We start from the raw sequence: 25,953 nt of genomic DNA on the forward strand, positions 1-25,953 counted from the left end.
GATGTAGTTACTCGAAAATTATTTCCTTTGCCGTATTCACATCATCTGCTTCGGGTCTTCCACGTTTTGTTGTTATCCTGGGGCGAAGGCAGTCCAGATCTCAAAAAATAATGCTGTGCTTGAGAGCAAGTGCCGCGGGCGAATGTCGCGGCGGGCGTGGCGCACACGCGGTGCGGCGCCAGCACCCCACCGCTCGAGCCTGAGCTGCTCTTAACTTAACCGCATCATATTGGATTGGAGTCAGATGATGTTGACATAATTATTTACTGATAGTGCTGGTGTATTTTACAGGAAACTCTTAAAGTGCATAGATGTGATATGATAATTATCTCCTATCTCATTGTTATAAGTTTTGAAGTTAAACTTTTCATTGATTTTTGTAATTACTACTTTAATTTTAAGATGAATACCACATAAGTGCTTTGGTGTAATACTGTTAACCTATGTGTAAAGTTTAATTTAAAAAAAATATACCTAGTACACCTACTTAAATACTAAACCCTTTATGCGTAAGTATTATTTTCTAAAGCCTGACCAGTAATATATGATCATTGTCAAGAGGGCGCTGTTCATTATCATGTATAGGGTGACGGTTCAGTATAGTATGAAAAAATTCGTTTCAGTGAAATTCCGCAACATGGCGCGTGATCATATATTCCTGGTCAGGCTTTAGTTAGGTATGAATCAGACATGAGTAGTTCGTGAATACCTACTTCACTTGATGTCTTTCATTCACTAGTTCAGTTCGGATTCATTTAGTTTTTTACCTTAGCAGTTCAGTATATTTATCTTGTCATTTACTTGCTCATTCGCATAGAAAGTGATTAGGACAATAGGACAACATGTTTAAACCTTGTATTCATAAATTCATTTATTTGAGGAATTCGTATTGAATGAAATTATTTATCAAATCCTTCATTCAACTCAATATACCCGCGAATTAGAGTAATGAAACCAGTACTGTTGATAAAAATGGATCTGTTGAGTTACTGAACTAAACTGAACTAGTGAACTAAAAGAGTGAAGTACTTTAGAGCGTACGAAACATTTCAGTGATACATTTTGCGCATGACTATTATGAATTGAAAAAACTTGGATGTTATTCTGGTAGGCAGGTGAAATGAATGTCTCCGCCAGTTCTGCGTTGCGGTCGGGTTGCGCGCAGCTGGCATCAGTCGGAGAGCGCGCGGGCGGTGCAGCGGCGCGCGCCGCACATCGTCTGCGCCGCGCCGTGTCGCTGCTGCTGCACGCACGGGCACATCTTGCGCACGATCATGCACGTTGCCGGTACGTCTTTGTTTGTTTTCACTAAAATATTTGTTAGTCCTTTATGGAGTGTTAACAGCATATTTAAATCCAAATAAGAATTCCCTAGATCGCAGTCGATTTGAGACCCCTTAGAAATAACCGTTTATATTTTTTTAATGAGTGAAATATTGATTTCATGTGACAAAAATGAGAAATGTTGTGCTGCTGTTGCCATAGCTGTTGTTGTGTTGTTGACCTGAAATTAATTCGAATAAGAAACGGTATACGTTATATAAATGATATGATGCTAAATCATAGAACAGTGATACGAAAATTATCTTTTCTTTTCATTTTACTAACTCTTTTTATGCTTTGTAAAAGTAAACGTTAGAATATTCAAACACTGTTGATGTACAAAACGAATGCTGGTTTAGGTTTTGGGAGCCTGGAGATACTACAAGCGACAGTGAAAGCGAGGCAGCTGCGCCAGTCGCAGAAAAAGGGAGCATTGAAAAGACAGAAAAGGTAAGAAAAACATTTCTTATTTAAGCAATTCGTTGGATTAAACATTGAATGTATGGATATTGTCGAATTGTGACAAAAATATAAGCCACAATGCACAGAAGAAGGTTCAGAATAGGGTACCTTCACATAATTATTGTCATTACCGGGTCTAACGCGATTAAATTTCATTATTTTACCTTTTTTCCGACGTTTCAACTAGGTTGCACTGAAAAGTTGCAAAAGTTGCAAAGTTGTTGTAAGTGAGTTGATTTCAAAACGTAAAATAATGAAATTTTATCGCTTAAGCCCGGTAATGACATTAATTATGTGTACAAAACGCGAGAGTTTAAAGTGTTATAGGGTACCTTCAGCAGTAAAGTAACAAGTGGTTACTAACATGGTTACTACCCAACTAGCAAATTATGTCGTAATAAAAAAGGCAGCATTACGTTTCTCTTTCAGCTATTGGTCGAAAGATAGATCTGTAAAATGTCGAAAGAAGGATCTGAGCACGTTACTCAACGCGATTTGAGTGCACTTCTTTCAGCTTTTTAGTGCTGTAATATATCGTACGTATTTGGTATAAATAGCCAAATATAGGGTGGGCCAATGATAAATGCATTTTAACGAAAGACGTCAATACGAAAGGAGAATTTATCACGGGCCCACCCTATAGTAAAAGAATATCGAGTAATCGGAACTCGAATGCTACTTGGTTCTACGATAGTCATCAGAATTCCATTATTCCACACAAGCCTTATACAAGCCTGTATAATCTCTTTCATTCGATTTTATCGTAATAGGTATAGCAGCGCAGTTGCAATCACTCGACTCTTTGGTCGTGAGAGCGCAAGCAAGCGGTACTCATAGAACGTTTTATTTATCTTGAAGACCAAAGAGTAAAGTAAGTAAAGAGAGCCCACTTAAGGTGGTTCGATTTTCATACAAAATTCAATCGGCTTTAATTAAGGCACTACACACTATTACTACACAAATATTTGCTCATTTATCTACTTTCGAATATTCGTTTGCGCTAAATTAAGAGAAAAACTTTGTTTCATACAGAAATCATACATAAATCAACGTAATCTTTTCATCAATCTTACGTATGTGTGTGTCACAAATGTCGTGTACAAATACGTTGCGTGCGGCGTTGCCGCTCTATGACGTTGGCGACGTTGCCTGGCCGACCTGGCAGGATTTGCAGTGCCGTCATGTTTAGTGCATTTTTTGTTGACAGTGTTGACACTGACACATAGGGTCATGTTTATTGTGACTTATCAATTTGTTTGTGTAAATTGAAAATGATAGCAACGTCTAAATTAAGTTATGAAAATCATCGGTATTCTGGTCCGCGAAAATCCAGGAAAATTCAGACTCAATTGAAGCGGAATTCATGATGGTGAAGTTTCGTTTTTCGTACAGTTTCACTCCTTCATTGTACATTGTAATTTTCTCGTGCCGATCTTTTTAGAAAATAATTCTCACTTCTTCCGTAATGGTAGGATAATAAGCAGTGAACAATACCTATATAATGTAATTATTACTGTTTTGGTTGCCGAATAGTCAATGTGTCACTAACTCTAGGTTTTTTTAGGTATTGTGCAAAATGAAGAGGCATTCTTGGAAATAAAATGTTTTCCTCAAAAAATCAGGACATCCTCACTGCAATACAATAGAAACTTTCCTGGGGTTGAAAATGATGGAATTTTGTATATGAATGAAAAACACAATTATTACTACCAGGTAAGTAAGTGATAACTTTATTAGAATCCATATTGTTGCATCATCTTTCTTCCTATAACATTAGAGATTTTGTGCTATCATGATATTATTTTTCTTTCAGGTACAGGGACAACTACGGATAACAAATATGAAAAAATGTTATTTCATTTGTTGTGTGAATCCATCTACACCAACAAGACATCCACTGCTGGACATAGGCCTCCCCCAGGGATCTCCACAACGACCGGCCAAAATATCGAGAAATAAATAATATAAATAAACATGATAAATATCCCGTTTTCTATAATAGTTATAATTAGAAGGCCATGCAATGTTGTTACTCACTGTACTTGAATCCAAAAAAAAAAAATATAAAAAAAGATTTAATTTTATTTTACATTTTTTACAATTACTACTTTATTATTAGTACATTACGATACAAGTGCGAAAAGTAGGAAATTGGCAACGAGTGGCGATAAATTGAAACACGGCCGAAGGGAGTGTTTTAATCGACACGAGTTGCGAATTACCTTTTCGCACGTGTATTGTACAACGTTTTACAGTACATAATTATGGCCCTTTACATTTTCGACATATGCACGTATATGCACCATATGTACTAAAAAGTATTTTACAGTACACGTGGTGCAACTTTCTCGCCCTAGTGCGTAAAGAGCACTTTTCGTGCATATTTCGAAAGTTTAAAGCGCCATATGTACTGTAAAACGTTGTATGATACACGTGCGAATAGGTAATTCGCAACTCGTGTCGATTTAAAACACTCCCTGCAGTCGTGTTTTAATTTATCGCCACTGGTTTCGAATTTTCTCTTTTCCGCACTTGTATCGTAAATAACTATTTCAAGCAAGGGTACGATTCAAATTTCCCAGAGATAAGACCTAGCTAGATCGAACCCCTTACAGCAAATTTCATCGAAATCGTTAGAGCCGTTTCCGATATCACTGAAATATATTTAGGTTATATCGGAATCGAACAAGAATTCGAAGAAGAAAAGGTATAAGAAAGATAAGATAACACAAAAAGAACAAAAAAAAGTACCCCTGTCGTACCAGTCTCGAACCCGAATCCTCTTGCACGTATTTCCACGAACATACCGCAACGCCATTGCAGCATACTTACACTGCATGAAATTGTCTACTACAAGCATCACGGAAACACTGTTTGCATGTGTGAGTAATAGTAGGAAATAGCATGACAGAAACACTCTGTCGACATTAAAGGTGGTTTTTGCACAATGAAGTATTCAATGTTTATTATAATAGTTCAATATTTATGTAAAGCGTGCGCTAAACATACTTTTAAGTATACAGATACCAACACTATTCCACAAAAAAAAACCTGAAAATTTGCGAAAGTGACGCCATCTAGCGGGGTTTAAGCTTTGGGTAACCTAGTCGAACCACCTTAAAGCATTTTATGGAAACTCATTTGAAAGCACCATCTCTGACATGCTCCCGAAACTAACTATGTATGTGTGCGTGCACAACTACATATACATTCAGATAAGGGCCACCTCCCTTTTTTCATTAGGGGGCGCCATTTTCAAAATTTATATAGCCTTTTGTCACTCTCGAATTCAACCACACATCATATGACAAAAACCGTCCAACCGTTTAGGATGTAGGGCTTGCCAAATAAATGGACATATATACATACATACCCACGCTCGAAATACATTACCCTCCTTCTGATGCAGTTGGGTAAAAATACCATTTTATACTATTTTATATACTGGAAACGTATTTTTACTCGACTGCATCAGAAGGAGGGCAATGTTTTTCGAGCGTGGGTATGTATTTATTTGGCACGCCCTACAGCCCAGACGACTGAACGGTTTTTGACATAATAGGCTATTTGACTAATTTGAAAATGGTTTTAATTTATTGTTTATGACTTATGACTTAATAATTACACTACATTGATATTTCCGTGAAATTTCCTGTATTAAATATAAAAAACAATGTTATAGTTTATTTATTTTGAACGCGCCTTAAACGCTGTTTTTGCAAAGGGGCTAATCACGTGACACGAGTCAATGACCTTAGTTAATCTTATGGTTTATGTGCATTGAATTCATTATTTCACTGTAAAATGGTATATAAATGGTGTATAGTGCCGCAATGTTCAAGTACGACTATAAAAAATCCAGACAAATCGTTTGTTTCCATTCCAACGAATCCCAAAAAAAGAAAAATGTGTTTAAAACTAGCGCGAACAGACCCAAAGAGCATTTAGGCGCATACAATAGTACATTTCGATGCTAGTGCGGAAAGTATGTCATTACTCCAGGAGTAACGAGATATCTTGCCACGAGTCGTAGGCGAGTGGCAAGACTCGGGACGAGTGAAGAATGACATATCCGCACGTGTATCGAACGACGTTTTTTAATACAGTTGCGAAAAAATAAGAAAAGCAACAAGTATTAAGGAATGGAATTCGAAACTTTTTATATTATGAATTCTGTGACATCATTGACATTATGAAGAGGTGTTTTTCTAGCTTTTATTCGACTAGAATAGATTTTGTTATTATTATTGAACCCACTTTAATGAAAGTTTTTTTTTTCAAATGCATGTTCTATAAGACAGAAACAATTGTAAATATTAAAACATTGTACTATTATTACTTAAATATCGTTATTTACGATTATTTGTGTATCGTATATTTATAAAAACAATATCGAATGTTGCCTTTGGAAACTTAAAACATTCTTGCAGTAAGAAAATACGCCTCTTCTTTGACAGACGTTCCGTTCCATTCAGACAACTTATTAAGAACGGTTTTTCAACATTAAAAAATAAACGTGTTATAATACTTATAATGATGAAGAGGTAAGTAATAAAATATGAAATATGCATATTTTTCGTATTCTTACATTAACAGTAGGTTTTTATGTTGATTACGACGTTTAAAGGAAACTAATATAAACACTCATCAATAAGTAGTCATGAATTGGAACAAGTATAAATTTAAGTATAAAAAGTAAAAAGCACTAGTTCGCGAAAACCAACTTTCCGCACGCTAAACAGGCACGAAAAGTAGCACTTTTTGAGCAACTCTGTCTGAACAGTGCAAAACAGTCAACAGATAAAAAATGGATTTTGTTATTTAACGAAACAAGGTCTAGGTATTTAATGTATTACTATAGATAACCTCATAACATAGCTCTTTCAGCATTAGTAGGTAGTTAGTAGCATACTTATTCTTTCAAACTAAAGTGCAGTATGGAGTGCAGTAAAACAAATACTGTGCACAACATGTATAATTTGATAAGCACTTCCGAAAGTCACTAAAAAATCTACACATAGAATTTAAAAAATTAATGTAACCAAAACAAATTGTTTTTCTGACGGTCCGCTTTCCGCACTGGCGTGAACTAATGTACGCGCAAAAGATTACGGCGTATAAATTTAGCTGTAGAAGGAAAGAAATGGATTAATGAGATGGAGATTATGGACGATAATGGCTGTTTCAACGGGTGATAGGTACCTAAATTTATTGCCGAATATTAGTTTCGCCTGACAATTAGGGGCAATTAGAATTTTAAAAGACAATGCCTTAAATAAATGCGGAATACGGATAACAGCGGCTTTACAGAATTAAAAGTAATATTACACAAAAAATAACAATGAACCGGGAAAAAATAACAATTAAACGGGAACCGATTCCAACACGTTAAAAAAATATTCAAGCTCCGTAGACGATGACAATTTGTTCGGCCAACCGAAGCTGTACCGTGACCTATCGAACCGCGCTGTATAGTCATACTTGTTATGAACAAAATGCTGCACTTCATGATAAAAGCAAGCCGCTTTGCACAGTAATAGTAGGGACCAAACTGAGCGATTTGACCCGCAGCAGCGGCAGTTTCACCCCTTAGGAACAGAGATGGCGCCACTTCTTTAAAAAATATTTCAAAAAATTCTACAAGCTAAACCAATGAACCGATTTAAATGTTTAATATCTCAAATGAAAGCGCATTATATACATTACTTTTAAAAAAATACTCAAAAAATATATACTCAATACTTTTGATAAAAACGGGAATTTTAAGTTTGTTTTTTTACTCGATTGATAGTTTTTACTTGATTTCTCTAAAAAATTGTATGAAATATGAATAGTTTAATGCATGTATATATTACTGAATAAATAACAAGTATTATAAAAAAAACCCGACACCGATATCTCTCATACTTCTCGAAATATGAAAGTTTGAATGTGAGTGTAAATTTCTTCAAGATATATTCCAAATAATTCTACAAGCTAAACTATTCGACCGATTTTAATGTTTAATATCTCAAATAAAAGCTCAGTATATATACTACTTACAAAAAAATATTCAAATAACATATACTGAATACTTTTGGCAAAAAACGGCATCTTAAGTTTTTTTTCTTACTCGATTGATAGTTTTTACTTGATTTCATAAAAAAAATTATGGAACATGAATAGTTTAATAAATATATATATAGTACTGAGTATATAAAAGTATTACAAAAAAACCCGACACCCATACCTTTCATTCTTCACGAAATATTTAAGTTCAATTATGCACGTACTTACAAATAAATTCTTTAAAAGAAATCTTCAACCGCAGTAAGTGCACTGATTTTAATATGAAATGTGTCATATGAAAAGAAATCACCCAATTCATTTAATTAATAAAAAAATAATAAATAAAAACTGAATAAAGTTTTTTCCTGGTGCTGAATTACAAAAAAATATAACAAATCTAAAATTAGGAATTATGTTTATTTAAAGTGACTAAATTTGTAAACAAAAAACTTAAATGTCCTCTTCGGGTTCACCGGTAGATGTAGAACTGAAAAAAAAGTCGTTTTGAGAAGTACTCGTACCATTTCAATACTACAAAATCACCGATCATACATGAACTGGTTGCTGTAGATTACTGTTGGAAATTTTTTGTGCCTGTAGATTTACTGTTGAATTATTTTTGTGCCTAGTTGATTACCATTAAACCTATAATTTTGTGCCAGACCTATAATCAGTGGTCAGCATGCAAAATAACTCTGGATTGAAAATTACATTAACTTACTTTTGATCTGTACAGCCACCTTTGCATGATTTACACTGGGCTGTGCATGGTAAGCTGACGCGACGACACTCACAACGCATAGTTTCGCAGCCAGATTTGCAGCCACAATGGTCCAAGAGGCTTAATTGCGACCAAATCGCTGTAACTGCCGACCATTCCGGAGTCCAACTCTCTTTTTCCTCAGTCCATCCCCAAGAAGATGGACATGGTATGGAAACTTCTGGTTTCATAGTGTTTCCCCATATATGGCCCGCTTGGTAAGCGGCTCGAAGTTCATGTTTATAGAGAGCAGCTGATGTAGGTGGCAGGCTTGACACAAGCTTGTTTTTTGAAGCAAACAAATATTTGTGAACTTCATTTACGTTTATGTGTTCCGTTTGGCCAAACAATAACACAAATCTAGGGTTACTTTATACTAAAATTAAAATATGTAATTACACACCTGACAACTGACAAAATCAAAAACTTAAAAGTTGACATACTCCTATTTTCCCGTCTTTTTATAGTGGCCAGAGAAAGGCAGCTTGATCTGAACGAATTCTTCCAGTACGAAAACCAAATTTGTCCACCTTCGTTGTCAGACAATGGAGGGCGTTGTTCAGGGAACAAATCTGATTTGGCCGAGAAATTAGAACCTGCCAACCCTGCCACCTACATCAGCTGCTCTCTATAAACATGCACTTCGAGCAGCTTACCAAGAGCGCCATATATGGGGAAACGCTCTGAAACCAGAAGTTTCCATACCATGTACATCTTTTTGGGGATGGAATGAGGAAAAAGAGAGTTGGACTCCGGAATGGTCGGCATTTACAGCGATTTGGTCTCAATTAAGCCTCTTGGACCATTGTGGCTGCAAATCTGGCTGCGAAACTATGCATTGTGGGTGTCGTCGCGTCAGCTGGCCATGTAAATCATGCAAATGTGGCTGTACAAATCAAAAGTAAGGTAATGTAATTTTCAATCCAGGGTTATTTTGCATGCTGACCACTAATTATAGGTCTGGCACAAAATTATAGGTTTAATGGTTATCAACTAGGCACAAAAATAATTCAAAAGTAATCTACAGCAACCAGTTCATGTATGATCAGTGATTTTGTAGTATTGGAATGGTACGAGTACTTAACAAAACGACTTTTCTTTTTCAGTTTTACATCTACCGGTGAACCATATAATTTGACATAACCTAATAATAATTACTTGCCCGTTTATTTTTGTATTTAATACACTGACAATTATCTGATTCAATTCGGCTTATATGTATAAAAACTACTAATTTGACCTACTTTTATATTATACACATAGATTTAAGATTAGATCCTAAGTATGCATGTAATATTGCTATGCCCCCACGGGGTCCATGTGGAACTACCAAGAATTTGTAATACCTATAAAACCATGGTTGCAATAAATAAATATGAAATATGAACCCGAAGAGGACATTTAAGTTTTTTGTTTACAAATGTAGTCACTTTAAATAAAAATAATTCCTAATTTTAGATTTGTTATATTTTTTTGTAATTCACCACCAGGAAAATCTTTATTCAGTTTTTATTTATATTTTATTTATTTATTAAAATAAATTGGGTGATTTCTTTTCATATGACACATTTCATATTAAAATCAGTGCACTTACTGCGGTAGAAGATTTCTTTTAAAGGATTTATTTGTAAGAACGTGCATAATTGAACTTAAATATTTCGTGAAGAATGAAAGGTATGGGTGTCGGGTTTTTTTGTAATACTTTTATATACTCAGTACTATATATATATATTTATTAAACTATTCATGTTCCATAATTTTTTTTTAAGAAATCAAGTAAAAACTATCAATCGAGTAAGAAAAAAAAACTTAAGATGCCGTTTTTTGCCAAAAGGGTTCAGTATATGTTTTATGAGTATTTTTTTATAAGTAATGTATGTATGTAATGAGCTTTTATTTGAGATATTAAATATTGAAATCGGTCAAATAGTTAAGCTTGTAGAATTTTTTGAAATATATTTTGAAGAAATTTACACTCACATTCAAACTTTTATATTTCGTGAAGTATGATAGGTATCGGTGTCGGGTTTTTGTTATAATACTTGTTATTTATTCAGTAATATATACATGCATTAAGCTATTCATGTTCCATACATTTTTTTTGAGAAACCAAGTAAAAACTATCAATCGAGTAAAAAAAAAAACTTAAGATGCCGTTTTTTGTCGAAAGTAATCAGTATATATTTTTTGATTTTTTTTTAAAAGTAATGTATATAATGAGCTTTCATTTGAGATATGAAACATTTAAATCGGTTCATTGGTTTAGCTTGTAGAATTTTTTGAAATATTTTTTAAAGAAGTGGCGCCATCTCTGTTCCTAAGGGGTGAAACTTGCGCTGATGCGGGTCAAATCACTCAGGTTGGTCCCTACTAGCACTGTGCAAAGCGGCTTGCTTTTATCATGAAGTGCAGCATCCGGGCAAAAAATGGCCATAAAAAGTATGACTAGTATGCGGGCTCGTGTCCTCCGTGGGTCTGCTAGTTCCTTTCCGAAGCAAACGTTCGGCCAACCGACGCTATCGAACCACGCAGTATGCGGGCTCGTCTCCTCCGTGGGTCTGATACCTGACCGCTGACTGATGGGGTCGACGACCATCCACTGCCGACTGCACGTCGGCGGCTGCGCCCTGTCGTTGATACGGCCACCACGCACCACCGGAGCACTGCTCCACGGTGGCCTTAAAAAAGGTCCTGTTGCAGGCAACTGCGGCCAACAAGGCCGCGGAACGACGGGAAGTAAAGCGCACTCGAAGTTGTTATTAGCAACCTCAGAAGATAACGTTCCTCTTCAAGCTTAAAGGGTTAACTTTGACGAAAAAAACCAGGAAAAAATTTAATATATAACAAACAGATCTTTACACGTCAATCCCAAAATCCATCTCAAGTATCACGAAGAAAACAAATTTCTCTTTCCGAATCAGAATTGAAATTCAAAATTCAACGCAATTGTAACCTGCCAATCTCGAAAATATCATCGTCCAAAAAAGGTTCCATATGTTTCTTTAAACCGCCATCTAACTGTAATTGCGTGAATCAATTCACACTATATGACACGACTAAACAAACAAGCAAACTAGACATGACTGACAAGCAAGTAGTTTCCAAAACAAAACGACAGATGTAGCGTCACGCTACAGGAGATACTATTCTCGTCATCGTATTCTATATATATCGTCGTCGTATTCGTATCATCGAAATCGAAATGTTCGTAAATAAACAATTTCTACGTATACTCACATAGCTGTTTTTACATTTCTAAGTTTCTAAGAAAAGTGCAACCATTAATGCGTCTATGTGGTAGGTTGCCGCTATCCGCTTTCACATATTTCAGCTCCATTTTGAGATTCTTATGAATATTGTGCCACTAGATAAACGGATAAATCGGAATATATCAGAAAACTGTGGAACAATAACTAAAATTAACTAAATACAAATAAAACAGTTAAAACACTCAAGACAATCAAGAATGTTTACCCGCGTGTGACGTCATCCGAGCGTTGACCAATTACAGAGCGTTCACGTCCCTGATGAAATTTCAAAACATATTTAAAAAAAAATCGTTTATTTTCCAAAAAATTAACAATTTACATTCAAATATAGTGAAATATACTTTATTAGTTTATTATCTTTCAGGATGACAGCAATTCGTTATATATTTTTAATGTTGTCAAATACCCTATTATGAGATGTGGTTGAATTCGTCAGAACAGTGGTAATGACCATAGATTAGTATATGTTATTACTGTAAATGACATAGACTACATAAATTTTGAAAATGGCGCCCGCTAATGAAACAAAGAGGGGGCGGAATTTTTTTCTTTACTATAGCAATATGGGTACCGAATGAAAGCTAGCGAAAATACCATTTCAACAATATATGTGAACAGTCAGGTTTTTTATTTGTTTTAATTATAGTTGCAGTTTAATGTAACAGAAAATTATACTGTTATTCAACTTGATGTACTTTTTTTATTTTTGGATATATCTAGTTCATTATTTTTTAACATTATATAGAGGATATTCACAGTCACTTGGTATGTACTTTGGAATGATCCATTCAGTAATTTTCAATTTAGAGCAGTTCAAAGTCAACTGTGGATTGTGAAATTTTCGAACGTGTTTAATTTTATTATTTGTTAGACCAAGTAGTGAAAATGTTACAGTATGTTATATATTTGTAATCTACGAGCCCCGATGCATATGTTTTCGTCTAGTCAGACCATTTTTTGAGGTTTTTAAAATCACTAACATTTAATGCTAATGTAGTTTAATTTTATATGGTAATATTCTCCAATAATTAAATCCAAATACAAGAAATACCGTTTCTACATGAAAGAAAAAAATAACGATTTTTTATGTTTTATTTGACGGGTAGGAATATAACAGATGTGAAAAGGGCTATTACTAGGGAAAGCAACACGGCTCTACCAATGTACTGACAATTTTGTTTCGAGTCCATGCATGCAGCAGTGCTATAGGAGAGGACAATATGATTTGGAGAACGTTTCTGAAAAATAATTTTTTTTAACAATAAGAGTAATGCAATTTTATTATACGATCAAAATAAACTAGATTAAACATTACTATTACGGTTCCCATTACTGGGTCATTTTATCTTCATGTGTAAAATTTATTAGAATAAACAAAATTGTTGTGTGGAACTAGACGAACTAATTTGCATCGGGGCTCGTACTCACACCGCCCTTTCATTTGATACCCCACATGGTATGATTTAAAAAAAGGTAAAAACTTTGTACTGCCGACTTTATGACGTCACAGCAACTACCCCCACCACTTTCGCGCTTGTCATCTCATATATTTGTGTTCAGGACATCATACTGAATGTACTGATACCAAATATATCCATGTCTGCGACGACATGAGCGAAAAGTAACCCAATAGCCGGCCGAAATATTTAGCAGATGACGCCAGCATAGCTTGCGCTGTCAATCCCTAGAATTGTGTCAAATTTTTGTTTTTTTAAAGGAATTTTATGCCCTGGATGCCAGCCCTTTAAGTCCCCGTTAAGCTCGGCCGAATTCCACCTTCCCATACAAACGGATTTTCGTTTTCATTTTAAAACTACGTGTTGGATTGTAATGAAACTTTACACATACAATTTGACATTAGGTATATTTAGTTCTGTAATAAGTTTATATAGGTATAGCTCTACAATATAAGACAAATGAAATAGAGCAAAAACAAGTTTTGTATGATAAACAAATTCGCTGTATTTTTTAACTATTGTATCTGAACCTACATAAACTAATTACATGCCTAGATATACCTTATCCTATTTGTAAGTACATAGTTTCAGAGAAATCTAGCTAGTCGTTTTAAAATGAGAGCGTATCTAAGTTTGTATGGAGAACCGAGCTTGCCGGGGCAAGCTGCTGCCGTGTCAGACGTATCTCTGCTATCTTTAGATAGCAGAGATACGCCTAACCAGTGCTTAATGAAACTAGACACTATGCTTTATATAATACTTAAACAAAATTTCAAAACATGTCTTTAGTTACTGAGATATTTCATGTTTTAAGATAGACGTTTTCGAATTTTTGGACATTGAGTTATGCGTATCTCTTCTAACTCAAGTTAGAATAATTATGCGTAACTCTTCGCAGTTTTTTTACGGCAAACTGGATATCTACTATCTCGAGATATCATAGTTTCGCGTAACCACACGCAGGTAGTACGGCGATAGGCGGCTCGCGGTGAGGCGGGGGGCGGGGCGCGGAGGGAGCGGCTCGTCGCTCCTTGCCACGTGTATTTGTTTATTTGTGTCGTTTTCAAGCAAAAGGTACCACATTGTCGCTTATCATAAGGACATTCTGACAGGTTTTTCGTATAAAGATACAAGCAATTTTCGTCCTTATGGTAAGCGACAATGTGGTACCTTTTGATTGAAAACGTCACATTTACATTTCATTACGTACGTAATATTGACCCGGTTAAGTTAGCGTTCCGGTGTTTTTTTATGTTGTTTGTTCAAAATATGATAAATTAGTCTTTGAAATGAGTTTTTTACGAAGTAGAGCCTTGTTACGAATGTGTAGTGATAGAAATGTGGTAGAAAACAAAGGTTGTGCGACTAATTATCTTAGCTAATCTCACTTTGTAATCATTGCTGAAAACCCTGTGAAAAACTAAACTATTTCGTTTTTTTTTTTAAATCTTAAGATAACCTACATAGGTACTGAACTGTTTATCGTCGTCCGCTGTCTGTCATAAACTAGTCGTCAACTGGTCTTGTGATTGTCATGTCTAATTTTGAATTTAAATGTCGGTCGTTCCAAATGTTCCAATATTCCAAATATATATGTCAGCCAGTCAGTCAGTCGGTCTATGTCAGGTCGCCACGGAGGTTAGAAGCCCCGACTTACAAAAATCTTAACGTAAATAAAAAATAAAAAATGACAAACACAAAATTAATTGAAATAACTGACAATATAATATAAGTAATGCACGAGTACTATCTTGTTACATACTTCTGTAGTAGTTTCTTTCTTCTGTAGAAGATAACTAATAAATGCATAAAAAGTAAGTAAAGTTATGAACATAATTTATAAAACATATTTTTTTACTCTACTTTTCATTTTTATTACTAAAAGCAAGAAAAAGTTTCAAACAGTGTCAGTAGAGGCAAAATATTAGTTTAAACATATATTTGGATCGCTGGAGTGTCTTATTTTGAAATATATAGAAACGTATAGTTAATGATTCTGATTCTGAATAATTTTTTTGGAGTAACTGACCTTAATATTTTTACTATATATCTTCTAATACCCACAATAAATTTACACCAAACCTGAACCAAAACCTGAGTTCCACTAGGTACAGCCAGGGTTCATCATCAGCTCTATCTTGGGTACAGCTCTCCCAAGTGCTCATCAAGGCCTGTGGGATGACCAAAAACAGCGTTTGCCTATGTTACACCAAACCTGAGTTCCAATAGGTACAGCCGGGGTTCAGCATCAGCTCTATCTTGGGTACTGCTCTCCCAAGTGCTCATCAAGGCGTGTGGGATGACCAAAACAGCGTTTGCCTACGTTGCACCAAACCTGAGTTCCACTAGGTACAGCCAGGGTTCAGCATCAGCTCTATCTTAGGTACTGCTCTCCCAGTTGCTCATTAAGACGTGTTAGATGACCAAAACAGCGTGTGCCTATGTTACACCAAACCTGAGTTCCACTAGGTACAGCCGGGGTTCAGCATCAGCTCTATCTTGGGTACTGCTCTCCCAAGTGCTCATCAAGGCGTGTCGGATGACCAAAACAGCGTTTGTCTACCAAACCTGAGTTCCACTAGGTACAGCCAGGGTTCAGCATCAGCTTTATCTTGGGTACTGCTCCCCCAACTACTCATTAAGACGTGTTGGATGACCAAAACAGCGTGTGCCTATGTTGCACCAAACCTGAGTTCCACTAGGTACAGCCAGGGTTCAGTATCAGCTCAGATCTATGTATACTAAAACCTTCTCCAAAATGTAACAAACATTTTTCTGAATACCGCATCAAACTCGGTTGAGCCAAACGCGAGATAATCTCGGACAAACATACGGGTCAAACTGAGAACCTTTTTTTTAAGGCGGTTAAAATTTTTGGAGTAACTGACCTTCTGCCGTTAATTCCGCCTTTTACACTTACTGGGATTAAATATTAAATAAAGTACATACAAACAAACACACACACACACACACACATACATACATACATACATACAGACATACATACGTACATACATACATACATACATACATACATACATACATACATACATACATACATACATACATACATACATACATACATGCAATACATGCAAACGCTATTAAACATAAGGCTCTTTTCACCATACGATTGATCTACTTTATAACCAATGATGTAAGGACTGATGGAAATCGGGCTCCTTGTATGTAATGTGAGTTAGCACAATATAAAATGGATTATCTTGTGTAGTCTGGTTACGCGTTTTACTAGGAGCACTAATACAACGAACTCTTACAACTTAAGATAAAAGAACTACGCGTGACCACCTCAATATTCCCCATGCCCTGGTTACACGTTTTACTAGAAGTTGATACAATGTAGTCTTCTAACTTTAGATAAACGAAAACCGCAATAAGCCCGCGAGCCGTGGCCACGCGAAATAGTATGAGCGCTCATACAACGAACTCGTCTAACTTTAAGTTAACATAGTTACGCGCAACCACCAAATGTATGAAACAGTGGTTACGCCAAACTATGTTTATGCGTTTATTTCAAAAACTATGTACTTTTACAAAAAAAAAGTAAAGAAATATTATTCTTCACGTCTATTGAAACACAAAACACATATTAAAAATGACTTAACTCAATAAACTCACGAAATATATGAGTTTATTAGTTTTCACGCTCACCAAAAACTTTAAAGTCGATTTACTCAAAACTATGTTTTTTGAGATAGCAGAGATACGTCTGACACGGCAGAGCTATGATGGCAACCTATGACAGTTACTAACCCCATTGAGAATACCTTTTTACGACTTAGCAGGCATTATAGCAACATTTTGTGATAGTGTAGGGGTCTTTAGTGGTGAATGTCATGCCATACAATGTACTGATTTTGGTTTACGACTTACGACTTGAGACTTACGATTTTCATTTTCGTTTAGACTTTCATTTTCATTTTTGTTTTCGTTTATGATGAAATATAATATGGGGCGCAGGTTTTTCTATTAAATTAAGATGATTTAATGCACAACACTTTCTTTTATTTATATTAATAACTAGCTGTGCCCGCGGCTTCGCCTGCGTGGAATTCGGTCTGTGTCAGTAAGCGGCTAATTCACCCCTAATTTATCTCCCTCTCTCCCCTGGAGGCAGAACTTGAAGTAAAGTTGACAGATGGATACGCTAGAGGACTGTAGTCCAGATAAAATATTTTACAATTAGGTACCACTAAATAAAACTACACCCCAAAATCAATATTTTTGTGCCCTTATTCAAAATTTTGACGTGATTTAAACGACAGAGTAGTAGGTGTATATCGAACGATACAGTACCATTTTTGTATTTTTACGTCCTTGACTGTACCTATCCAAATCATGTCCATGGCAAATATCATCCAAATCGTTCCTCCAGTCAAATCAGTCTAAGCATGACGCCGGCGGCGCGCAGCGTCTGCCCCTTCGACTTGCTGATGGTCATGGCGAAGCAGCCCAAGTAACATTTTAGCGATAAAACTAGTTCTATAAAAGCTGACTATTATTTCGATTAAACACTGATAGCGATAGTGCGGCCTAAAATTTAGCGATATAGCACGCTATAACTCTCTTATAGTCGGAATTAGGCACCGACGTTAGTGCTTGAAGCTCTACAGTGGTTCATTTTATGTGCAATAGTGATAAACTAGTGATATAATAGTGCTACAATAGGGATTATTCTTGCCGGAAGTGATAATAAAGGGTTAAAGTAGCAGTATTTTTACTTATAGTTCTAATAACCTTGTAATATGTTATCTTGTATCACTTACAGTGTTACAAGAACGCTGCAGTAGTGAAAACAATCGTTTGTAGTTTTAAATGTCAAAATATTTAATACAATTTCCAATAATCGCTCATAGTGTTGCGTGACGTAGTCAGACAGATTGTTTATAATGGCGAGCTTGATGGTTTATTGGAATTATTATTACCTGGTGAGTACACAGCAAAGTTTCACGACACGTATTAGAGAATTCAACTGAAATTCTATTGCGGTTATTACTTTTCTGTCATTATATATGGTATTTTACATCTCAATTTTCAAGCGCTTTGTAAATATACATGTTTTGATAAATTTTGTATACTAAAAATACTAGCCTAGTTTATTTTTTGTAAGTAAGTTAATTATAATCTTTAGTTTTGTGAATGGTTATGCTTATGCTAAACATACTAGATATTGTAATATCATAACAAAATGACCTTAACAATTACTGCTTTAGTACTAGATATTTCAAGCATTTTTGTGTTTGTTTGTAAACAAAATGGCGTAAATGATTATTAACACTTATGTCGTAGTTTAGAGCTTTTGGGCCTATTAAGGCTATATTTGATGTGGTATTCAACTTTAAACAACAATGTATCACGATAAACCATTAAAGGATATAGAGAGAGGTATCTTATACCTGAAATACTTAAAAATAACTTTAAGCTGTAATAATGTTCGCACAAACACTCTTGAAGAGCTACGGTTCCATACTGCTGTTATAGCACTTCTAGCACTAAAAAACTACGTGATTTAACAGGGAAAATTATGTCGGTTGTATCGCTATATTACTAAGAGCTATAAGAATAAAATTACTGTTGCCACTCTTAAATGGCTTAAGAGTATTTTTATAGCTGTTGTAACACTGTAGGCGGCATTAAGCACTAAAAGGTAAACATAACATGATTATAGAGCTATAGCGCGAGTAAGTTATAATCGGCACCCCAAAAGAACCTTCAGCGTTAAAATCTACTTAAAGTGGTAACCATAATATATAAAGAGGCAGCTAATACCACCTTATTACAGCCTTTAGCTGCATTATGCAATCATATGTCTATTATATCACCTTACTAGCGCCAGTGTATTAATAAGACCGTTTATTTCCATAGTATCACCTAAAACTATTATTATGGGTCTTATAAAACTACTACGTCACTCAGGACTCTTAATGAGTTGTTGTTATGGCTAATGTGTTTGTTGGGAGACGCTCACGGGGACCTGTAGGCGCTTGAAGCGGAACGGGAAGTTGCTCGGGATGAGGGGGATGCGCGGGATGAACACGGCTTCTCCGGCGCCACACCGTCAGAAGAGGAAAGGGCACGGCCGCTTCTCCATACAAACGCAGTCTCCATTTTCCTCTATCATTATGAAAATATTTTTAGGTACATAATTTGAAGTATATTTACCATAGCTAAATGCTACGTTTTCTACGTTTGACTTTTTTAGATTTTTTGATTATTGTAAAAATTAGGAGCGAAAAACTGATTTCAGGCAAATTTTTTTAATAACTTTTATAATAAGTAATTAAAAATTCCAAAAACACAAACGTACACGGGACATAGCTGTGGTTGATACACAACTAATTGTGTCAAAATATTTTGAATAAATCTAGAGAGGAAAATGAGGACTAACAGTTGTACGAAAAGGTGATTTCGTATGAGTAAAGGATGCGATACGTATGAATATGGATGCGATATACGATTAGGTATTTGGCAGAATTAATCTTGGTGTTCCTAAGATGTATTTAAGAAGTGGAGCTACCCAGATTTTTGATGTAGGGGGGTGGGGATGTTTAAGATTAGGTTCTAAGTCGTTTTCAACTAAATCAAAAGACGTACGTATACGTCTTTCATGTAAATCAGTTCAGGCGGTTATTGATTCCCCCTACAATATTACACCTTCCTTTTCAGTTTTAAGGTAATTTTTTTGGATAAAAACTACCCTATGTTCTTCTATGGGACTCTATACCAAATTTTATCTAAATCGATTCAGCGGTTATTGAATCCCATACGAATTTCCACTTCCCTCTTCACACCCTTAAGGGATGATGTTTGAGATTAAAACTTTCCTATGCTCTTCCCTAGGACTCAAACTATCTCTATACCAAATTTAAACTAAATTGGTTCAGCGGTTTAAGCGCGAAGAGGAATTTATAAAAAGTATAATTTTTTAATATTTTTGTGTTTTCACTCCTGAATGGTGTCATTTTGATATCATAAATGAATTCGGCATACCCGATTTATACAAAAACGATACCTAACTTGGCCTAGTAGCTTAGATGATATAGATAGTTATCAAGATAAAGTTTTTAACCCCTTTTTCACCACCTTGGGGGATGAATTTTTAAAAACGTTGAAAGTAATTTTCTTGCTTTTTAATATACTAATACCTTTTTGCTAAGTTTCAAGTTTCAAGCTTAAAATAAAATTTGCACCCCAAGACAAACTTTCATCCCCTTTTCAACCCCCCGAGGCGTTAAATTTCCAAAAATGACGAAATTACTTTTTTTGTAATTGTCTATTATACTATAGCAAAGGTGAAGGCTATGTAGGTCCAGAAGGTTTGTAGCAGAAGTAAACACTTGTCTATGTACAAGAATTGAATAGACCAAATGGAGTTATAATGGCGCTCTTCTCGACGTCTTGCGCTGCTATTGGTAGTTGTTGGTAGGCGCGGTTGAGGTCCAAGGTGGAGAATATTTGTTTGCCGGCGAGTTGGTAAGTAAAATCACGTATGCGTGGGATTGGATAGCGGTCGGGCTTAGGGATTGCGTTTAGCCGTCGGTAATCGCCACACACACGTAAATCACCATTTTTCTTCGGTACGACGTGAAGAGGTGATGCCCAGGTCCTACAAGGTCGATGTGAATATGTTCGAAACTTGTAGTTGGCGGGAAACTTTTCTTTGTTCAGCGTCTGCATACGCCGTAACAGCTGACTGGTGCGACGCGGTGATTCGTTGTTTGTGCTAGTCTTCGTAAATGCGTAGGTGAGCGGCTTGTGATCCGTGAAAATCATAAGTTCTCTTCCTTCGAACATTTTTCGGAAATGTTTCGTACTTAGGTATATTGCGAGTAGTTCTCGATCGAAGGTACTACTGTCGTATCGTGTCGTATTACGAGTATACCTACATAGCCTTCACCTTCGCTATAGTGGTGACCACCGACTCTGAACAAGAAGCAAGAAGAGGATCACAACCAAGCAGATGGGTTTTCCACCGACTACGTCAGCTCTCGACACCCAATTCCTCATCGGCGAGATAAGAAGATTATCACTCGAAGTCGCCGAGCTGCGTTCGAGACCGCGCGAAAACTACAGTAACCAACGCTACAGCCGCTCTCATCGCCGTTTCCCGTCGCGTCCACGAAACCATTCGCAATCGCAAGACCGAAACCGAAGCCCACGCAGCCGCAGAAGCTCGCCGATGCCATATTGCCATTACCACCGTCGATTTGGAATGGACGCCCAGAAATGTGCACAGGTGCCGTGCAATTTCAAACCAATCCCGGCGACAACAGCAGCACCATCGGAAAACTAAGAGTAACGCTGGCTGCGGCGGAAACCGGCGTTACCACCAAATCACACCGCCTTTTCGTACGAGACCGAACTACCAAACTTGTCTTCTTGGTAGACACTGGGGCGAACATCTCCGTCCTACCAAGAACACCCGGCACGAAGGCGCAACCTCTACCTTTTCAACTGTACGCCGCTAACAATACAGTTATTCCTACCTACGGCGAGAAGACGCTGGAGCTTGATCTCAATCTACGCAGACCATTCCGGTGGAAATTCATCATTGCTGCAGTATCGAAGCCCATCATCGGTGCAGATTTCCTGGACTACCACCACATCATAGTCGACATCACGAGGAGACGACTGATCGACGGCAAGACTCTACTATACACGAACGCACAACTCTGTACTGCAAACATACCTACCGTGCGCAGTATAGACGTGCAACAGTCGTACCACAACATACTTGCCGACTACCCTGGTACAACTCGTCTTACCTCCATGAAGCTTAGCCCGAAACACAACGTCGAGCATTTCATCGAAACAACCGGACCACCACTTCACTGCAGACCACGTCCGATTGCACCGCACCGCTACGAACTCGTGAAGAAAGAATTTGCCAACATGATGGAACAGGGCCTATGCAGACCAAGCAAAAGCCCTTGGGCATCACCTCTTCACGTCCTACCGAAGAAAAATGGTGATTTACGTGTGTGTGGCGATTACCGACGGCTAAACGCAATCACTAAGCCCGACCGCTATCCAATCCCACGCATACGTGATTTTACTTACCAACTCGCCGGCAAACAAATATTCTCCACCTTGGACCTCAACCGCGCCTACCAACAACTACCAATAGCAGCGCAAGACGTCGAGAAGAGCGCCATTATAACTCCATTTGGTCTATTCAATTCTTGTACATAGACAAGTGTTTACTTCTGCTACAAACCTTCTGGACCTACATAGCCTTCACCTTCGCTATAATACCTTTCTAAGAAGTTTCAAAGCATTTGTAATGGATTCAAACTTTCAACCCCCTTTTAACCCCGTTAGGGGACGAATTCTTGATAACGCTGAAATCACTTTTCCTGTATTATAATAATATGCCCATATACAGTTTCAAGTAACGCACTCGAAAAAAATTTTTATCTCCATACAAACTTTCAACCTCTTTTTCACTTCCTTAGGGGATGAATTTTAAAAAACGCTGAAATTAGTTTTCTTGTATTTCAAAGATATATCTTTTTACGAAGTTTCAAATTGCTAGCTTAAAATAAATCTTGAACCCCATACAAACTTTTATCCCTTTTTTAACCCCCTGAGGGGTAAAATTTCTCAAATTTTTATAGCTGGCCGTGGTTTTTTTTTTCTACAGATTAATAGAGTTTGCATTAAAATTCGTTCAGCCGTTTTTATTTGATGCGCGGTCAAATAAACAGGCAAACAGATAAACAGACAAACAGACAAAAATTCTAAAAAACTGTTGGAACGTGTTCTGTTATCGATTCTAAGTATCCCCAGCCAATTTTTTTTTCGAATATCTTCCATGTACAGACTTTCGACCCTCTTCCGCTTTATTATATGTATAGATTAAAATTGTACAGAGCGACTTTTAGTTTTTCAAGTCATGGTGGAAGAAGAAAGGTTCCACAGATACAATATACATATAGGCATTTTGACATGTGTCATCGAGGGATGTTTGAGTTGTATTTTCAACACTTCCTCAACACAATCATTCCTCGATATGAGACCAAGTTTGTCTACAAGTTTTACAAAAATAGTTTTACCTAAAGGTTTAGTGAAAACATTTGCTATCTGTTCTTTAGTACTAATGTATTCTACTTTGACAATATTTTGTTCAACCTTTTGCTTAATATAATTGTACTTCACATCAACATGCTTTAGTCTTTTCTGATCTGTATTTTTAATAGCTTTAATTGTGCTTTGATTGTCCTCATAAATTGTTACATTACTTATTTTTATATTTAAATCAGCTAATAGTTTTAACATAAAAGAAGCCTCCATAATTGCTTCACACAGAGCTACAAATTCAGCCTCTGTTGTGCTCAGTGTGACTGTAGTCTGCTTTCTTGATCTCCAGACTACACTATTATTAAATACTTTAAAGAGATATCCAGATGTTGATTTTCTGTCATCAGTTCTAGCAAAATCAGCGTCCGCATATCCTACCATAGGTAAACTTGATTCATCTTTAGTATACAGTAAAGAAAAATTTACAGTTTTTCTAACATATCTCAGTAATCGTTTCAAAGTACGCCATAACCCTGCATTGTGCTTAGATTGAAATCTACTTAGGTAATACACAGAAGCTGCTAGATCTGGCCTAGAGCCAACAGTTGCATACATCAGTGATCCTATTAATGATCTACATTTATGTTCATTTTCATCAAATTTAAAATTAATGTCCATTGGTGTGTCACAAGTTACATACTCAAAATGAGTTATTGAATTGGTCGCTAGATGTCTCTTTTTAAAATGCAAACTAGCTAAAGGTATGTTTTCCTGGAACAATGGAGTCAAATAGTTTTCAATGTCAAATTAGTAACCAAAAATAAGTGACAGTGATACAGTGAAGTGAAGTATAGGAAGTGAACCTTAAAGTGCAGTGTGTAAGTGCGGATTTACAACAGCCAGGTGCGAACATTTGGTCCTATTCGAGTCGGATCAGGCTATGACGCAAGTGATAGTGCAGTGCAAAGTGGACTCTATCGGATTGCACTAAGGACTATAATTGAGTAAGATCGTTCCGTTTATTTGAACATAGCATTTCGCGAAGTGCTTTGGACTTTCACTTTGGATTTTCCGCGATATTTGGGACTTAGAATATTTCGTAGTGTTCTGGAACATAGTCTAATTTTCGAGTATCCGTGACTTAGAAAATTTTCATAGAATTTAGGACAGAAAAATTCTGTGATTAAAAGACTTAGAATATTTTTCACTAACTTGTCTTAGAAGTTTGGAACTTAGAAAATTCTTGGAATTGGAACTTAGTAAAAATGGAAGCCTCATTCGTAGTACAAGCGGATAACTTACATCTTCTTCAGAAAGCTGCTTCAAACTTTAAGAAGTGTCCCAAGGCGAGACTTACCAAGTCATACTTGCAAGTTAGAGTTGAGAATTTAGACAAACTTTGGGAAGTTTTTCAAAACACACACCGAGAGATAGTGAAGATAGCGACAGCAGAACAACGAAATAGTCATAAATATTTTACACAAGAGATATACGACAATGGAGAAGAGTTGTATATAGACACCAAAGCTGGAATACTTGCGAAATTAGAAGACGAGCAAACGAGTCATACATCAGGAACGGAGAAGCAATCCATCAAAGCACAGAGCCAGGAAGTGAAGCTACCTAAGATTAATATACCACAGTTCAATGGAAATTACAATAATTGGGGAACTTTCAAGGATCTCTACACATCTCTCATTCATAATCAGAGTTCATTGAGCCCAGTGCAGAAATTGCACTATTTGAAGAGTAGTCTTAGTGGCGAAGCTGAACAACTGCTAAAGCACATTCAAATTACCGAGAAAAATTATGAAGTAGCGTGGAATACCTTACACAACAGATACAATAACAAGAGGATTATAGTTAACTCAATCTTAAACAGATTTTTGGGTCAAAAGAAACTGAACGTTGAATCTGCCAAAGGTGTCAAAGAATTGCTGGATATTTCTACAGATTGTCTGAACAGCTTGAAGAACAATGACATTAGTATCGAGAACTGGGATCCAATCATAATACATCTATTGGTGAGCAAGTTAGATACGGAGTCACACACGCATTGGGAAGAGGATCTTTAGACATTATCTGTGGAAAAAAAGGCCGACATTGGAACAATTCAGCAAATTTTTGGAGGGAAGATTTAGAGTTTTGGAGATGATTCAAACTGCTCACCCAAAAGAGAAGCCTCAAGTTAGAGCCAAGACATTCCATGCAACCGCTACGCCTAGCAGTAATACAGATTCCAATCAACAATGTGGTTACTGTAACGAGGAACATTTTATCTATAACTGCAAGGAGTTTGCCAAACTGGATCCTGAGCAACGATCCAAGGAGGTTCAAACTAGGGGTCTTTGCTTCAACTGTCTACGGCCTGGACATAGCGTGAGATTTTGCAAGCGTAATACTTCATGCCTGCGTTGTAAGAGAAAGCATCACACACTATTACACGTTACTAAACCTAACACTGTATCACTGGAAGAGAAACCAGAGCAAGAAAACAAAGAGCAAGCTACACCAACAATCAACATAGTATCTCACTGTGCCTCACAGAGACGGGTTACTCTTTTAGCTACAGCACTAGTGAATATTATGACAA

The 25,953-nt window shown here is 36.5% G+C and overlaps 1 protein-coding gene across 4 annotated transcripts in view; it reads left to right on the forward strand.

Moving 5' to 3' along the window:
- Positions 1–25,953, forward strand: part of LOC134754152 (diacylglycerol kinase eta) — a 259,912-nt gene that overhangs the window by 170,895 nt on the left and 63,064 nt on the right. For all 4 annotated transcript variants that reach the window (XM_063690255.1, XM_063690256.1, XM_063690257.1 and 1 more), the window contains 2 exons: positions 1,112–1,287; positions 1,683–1,773. In XM_063690255.1, the coding sequence (XP_063546325.1) occupies positions 1,112–1,287; positions 1,683–1,773 (267 nt within the window). The remainder of the gene's footprint in view (positions 1–1,111; positions 1,288–1,682; positions 1,774–25,953) is intronic.

Source organism: Cydia strobilella, chromosome Z, assembly GCF_947568885.1.
Source record: "Cydia strobilella chromosome Z, ilCydStro3.1, whole genome shotgun sequence".
Classification (NCBI taxonomy): Eukaryota; Metazoa; Arthropoda; class Insecta; order Lepidoptera; family Tortricidae; genus Cydia; species Cydia strobilella.